The 4,692-nt window shown below is 48.4% G+C and overlaps 1 protein-coding gene across 1 annotated transcript; it reads right to left on the bottom strand.

Moving 5' to 3' along the window:
- Positions 1-3,309: 3,309 nt before the first annotated feature.
- LOC103809498 (estradiol 17-beta-dehydrogenase 11-like) lies at positions 3,310-4,414 on the bottom strand (the record flags this gene model as incomplete). The annotated part of the gene is made up of 3 exons (XM_009082334.1): positions 3,310-3,397; positions 3,925-4,041; positions 4,277-4,414. Coding segments are annotated over 3 exons (343 nt in total), but the record flags the coding sequence as incomplete, so codon positions are not given.
- Positions 4,415-4,692: the final 278 nt, after the last annotated feature.

Here is a 4,692-nt window from a genome sequence, read left to right on the forward strand (position 1 = left end):
ATTATTATTATATCATAACAGCCTCTGCCAGCCACCAGGGCAGGCACAGCAGTGGCAACTGCACTCTGGGTGCAGCTGCTCACTGAGCACACAGTGTACCTGGTACAGAAAATCCCAGTGGGGTCCTCACTTTCCTGTGCTTTCTGCAAGTGGAGGAGCTGGAAGAGCTGGGCGAGGAGTTCCAGAGATCTCCAGCCAACATCATGGAGCTTTTAGCTGACCAGCGTGTCTGCAGGAGACTGGGTTGACTCCAGCTGGAAGATTAAGAGCTGAACATTTCCTCTTTTTCTCTTGGAACTTCTTCTCTGCTTAATTAAGACATCAGCATTTGGGCCAGCCCCTAATTGCATGGCCCAGCAGTGCTGTCATCTCCCTGGCTTGGGGCTCCAGGCAGTGCTCAGTGCTGTGGCCAAGGCAGAGGAGGGAGGGAGGGCACAGAGGCACTGACTCCAAGAGACACCTCAGCAGGAGGCAGAGCACAAGGTCAGAGCCACTAACCTGGCTCATAACAAGCCCTGGGACAGGTGATTGAGGTACCACTCCTCAAGTTTAGGACTTGGCTCTAGGTAGCTCTATCAGCTTTGCTCCCATGGGCTCCTGCTGGGCACCCATAAATGACCAGGCTTTGGGGCAAGCTTCAGTTCACTGCTGTGGCCAGAAAGAGAACTGAGGAGTCTGTGAGGCTTGAGGATTCATCTCTCTCACAGGTGTTCAGGAGATGAAGGCTCAGTTCCTTGCTTTTGGTGTGTTTCTTTATGCCGAGCATAAGACCTGGAGGCTCAAGCAACATGGGTAAGAGCAAGTGGCTCTCAGTTGTGCCAGGCCTGTCCTCTTAGCAAGAGCTGAATATGTAGCTCAAACAGAAGCAGGACAAAACAAAGAACATTTTTTCAAAGCAAGCAAGATACATTATATCACTGTTCTCAGATTTGGGGGATGCCAGTGAGGCAGGGAAAACATACCTACAAAATACACCTCTGAAAATGCACACAAATTCCCCTCCTTTATCATGAGGACTCAAAGCATCCCTCTCCTCAGTGCTTTGGGATTTGGAGGGTCTTGGTTCTAAACACAGATCATGTTTAAGCCTCACTTTAATTGACCTTTAACTTTTGGAGGGTTTTAATTCTCCGAGATTTGCCTACCCTTCCTTTCTTTCCCTTTCTTGGCTACAGAAATCTCGTGCTATACAGCACAAGATCTGGAGATGGGCACCTGAACTTTGACACACCCTGAGTGTCCTGTTATGTGAATGTCTCATGAGCAAAATGGGAACTATTTTTGTGCTACTTAGCACATTTAGCACCCATTTGTGCTGATGGCAGCACACACTTTGAGGTGTTGCCAGCTAAGGAGCTGGGTGATGAGGGCTCTCCCTTTTCTGAAGAGCCTGTTTACAGAACAACCTGAAATGCTGAGTGTTTTGAACGCTGAATGCTGAGCAGGATGGATTCCAACTGTGCGAAAGGTGGCAGTGTGTTCAGGCCTCCCTGGGATGGCTGTGAGCCAGCAAGTGCCCATGGTGGATGGAGTTGCACAAGGAGGTGCACAGATAATCTGTGCTCTGCAGAGTCTTTGACCTATGTTTCATCAGGTGCTGCTCTTGTACCACAGGCTGGAGACCTTGGGGAGGTTAACATCCTGGTCAAGGTGGGTCCCATCAGAGCAGGCTCTGGCTGTGATGAGGAGCTGTGCAAAGGCTCATCTGGAGCCTTCCCCATGTACCCTCTGCCCCATCTGGCAGCACCTTTCAGCCCTGGCCTTGGCCCCAAGCCTTGCATGGGCTGTGCTGTGTGTGCCATGCCTGGCCCTGCACCTCACTGACCCTGCTGTGCCTTCTAGTGTGACTGGGACCTGCCTCGTCCCTGCACCTCACTGACCCTGCTGTGCCTTCCAAGTGTGACTGGGACATGTCTCATCACTGCAGCCTGTCCTGGTGCTTGGCACTCTCTGCTTGACCCTTTCACCATCATGGCACCTGCTCTGCTGTCTTAGCTCAGCAGCACTGGGGCAGCATCACATCAGCGTTGTGCCTGCCTTGCCTCTAGCTGTGGCACCTGCTGCGCCTTCTCCTGCCAAGAATTCCCACTCTGCTGCTCCCCAGCACCTGGAAGTCCGAGATTACCCAGGAATGTTCTTACTGCAGCATTTCACAGGAGTGGAATACATCAACCCTTAGTCTGGTGCATGTGTGTTGGAAGAGGTGGAGAGAAAAGAGGTATATGGAGGCACATGTGCTATCCAGTGTTGGTATGGGTTTGCCTTTGAGCTGTGACATGGTAGGTAGTCAAAATAAAGACATGTTTAGGAGATTTCAAGAGTACATAGGTGCAGAATCTTGTGGACTTCAACTTAAACTCACCTCCTGCTTCTGAATCAAGCTTCCCCGGCTCAGGATGACCTTGCTCTTTGCTTTGATGCACAGTACTGAAACAGACTGCAGGATATTCATTAGTTGGATTAATTGCCTTGTAATGTAAAGAGAAAAACAGTCCAGCTTGGTCTGTGTTCTTGTGTAACCAATCACATTCACCTGCATGCAGGAAGTGCAGGAGGACACAAGGAATTGCACTGTTTGCATGGCAAGTTGTTTGAAAGGTGTCTGGGAACTGCAGCCGAACAGTGTGAGATGATGCAGGGAAAGGTGCTTTACTTGGTGCCATACCTGAGATGCACCTCTAGGACCTGGTTGCGAATTTCACTGCTGAGAGACAGTTTGTGTTCTTTGTATTACAGAGCGGTATTTATTCATGCAAAGGTATATTGATGGTGCTAATGCAGAATTGACAATCGATGTAATTGTGTGTTGGATTACGTGTACACATGCATATTTCAGGTACTTGCTACAAAAGTATATGAAATTCAGTGTTCATTAGAGCATTTTCCAATTAAAAAAAAGGTAAGCTGAGGTGAAACAGGCCACACAACCTCCTCTGTAAACTGTTTCTTGCAAGAGAACTCTGCTCAGGGATGAGTCCAGATCTGCACGCTCCCAGGCAATCCTTTGCACTCAACAGGCAGCTGTGCTGTGCCCAACAGGCTCTGTGGGAGCTCTGTCTGCCCCAGCACGAGTAGACAGCAGCAAAGTGACACACACTCAAAGCCCTTTGGACTCCTAGAGCTGCAGCTCTGCTTTGCCAACATTCCATGCTCTGCTGCAGGTGTGGGACAAACCCTTAGGTGTGCTTGGAAATGGTGGCCTAGAAACACCTCTCTTAGTTCTGCTCTGAATCAAACCAGCTGAACTATGCTCAGCTCATGTTCTGTTCTCACTCATGTCACTGGGAAATGAGGATCCATTTCTGCTTTTCACTGGGTGCTTCTCTGCCCAATGACTGCATCGAACTTGACCTCAGTCATCTTCCTCAGGAGATTCAGGGCACGTTCTGGAAACACCCTGAAAGAGATGATGACATGAAACTAAATGTGGGGTAAGAAAAATGATGGGGAAAAGTAGCAGTGCCGGTGAGGGAAGAGCTGGTCTGGGAACAGTTTGCCTGTACACAGAGACTAAGCTTTAAACTTATCTGTTGATGTTGCCCTCCTCAGTCTCTGATTAGTTTTAACTGTAATCCCATCCACCTCCTTTTATGACAATTCCAGGACAGGTATGAACTGGCCACGATTTAGATTGGAATGTTGCTGCAGAATCCGGTTTCCATACTGAACAAGGTGCATTTGCTTTCCCTTTGCTTTCAAAGGGTTAGTCTGGAAATTCTTGGAAGGAAAAAACCACACAACCCAAAATATCTTTACACTTGCACTATGTATGATGTCTACTGTGCTCACCAGAAAGAAGGACTGCATTACTAGTTACCTTGTGATCTATTTTGAAATAAAACTTCCTTTTGAACCAGGTTTTACAAGATTGAGGGTGGTGCAATCAGTAATTACAGTTGATACGTGCTGACGGTTTCTCCTCACCTTTCAAGCAGTAAAGCCACACGCTGATTTGATGGAACAAAAACCATCTTCTGGTTGGTCAAGATTCCTTCCATCAGAGCCTCTACAACTTCTTCAATCTCCAGAATCTTGCCAAGCCTGCACAGGGAAGAACACACATCAGAGTTGTGGTGGAAGAGAGGTGGCACTAGCTCATGCTTCACACATGCACCAACCCAAGTAATTCAAACACAACCATCATGTGGGTTAAAGGACATTGCAGATGTTCTTCAGCCAGTCAGACACACTGGAACAGAACGCCTGAAGGTGGAGATAACATGCAGTGCCTTGGTGAGGAGGAGCAAGGGCAGGACTGCAGGGGATGGAGAGTTACCTCGTGCTGGGGTTTTTGACAAACCCAGTGTTGATGAACACAGGACAAAGGCAAGTTGTCTTGATCCCATCCTTGCCCAGGGTAGACAGCTCCTCTGTCAGAGCTTTGTGAAATCCAACTGCAGCAAACTTGCTGGAGCTGCAGGAGGGGCAAAAGGACAACTGAGAAGGCAGAAATACTGTTCCAACATTCTACAACTGTAAATGGCCTAAAGGATCCTAGAGGACAGGCTAGGAGGGAAAAAAAGCATCTAATCCTGCTGAGACAGGGCAGGGACTGAGTCCAGTGCAGTGCTGGATTGGGTAGTGCTGTTCTGGGGAGGAACAGTACAATGTGTAGCAGGTGTCTCCAATAAAGTCACATTAGCTACAAATGGACAGATAAGTGTCAGTTCTGAGCAAACAATGACTGATGTG

Source organism: Acanthisitta chloris, unplaced genomic scaffold, assembly GCF_000695815.1.
Source record: "Acanthisitta chloris isolate BGI_N310 unplaced genomic scaffold, ASM69581v1 scaffold2079, whole genome shotgun sequence".
NCBI classification, from domain to species: domain Eukaryota; kingdom Metazoa; phylum Chordata; class Aves; order Passeriformes; family Acanthisittidae; genus Acanthisitta; species Acanthisitta chloris.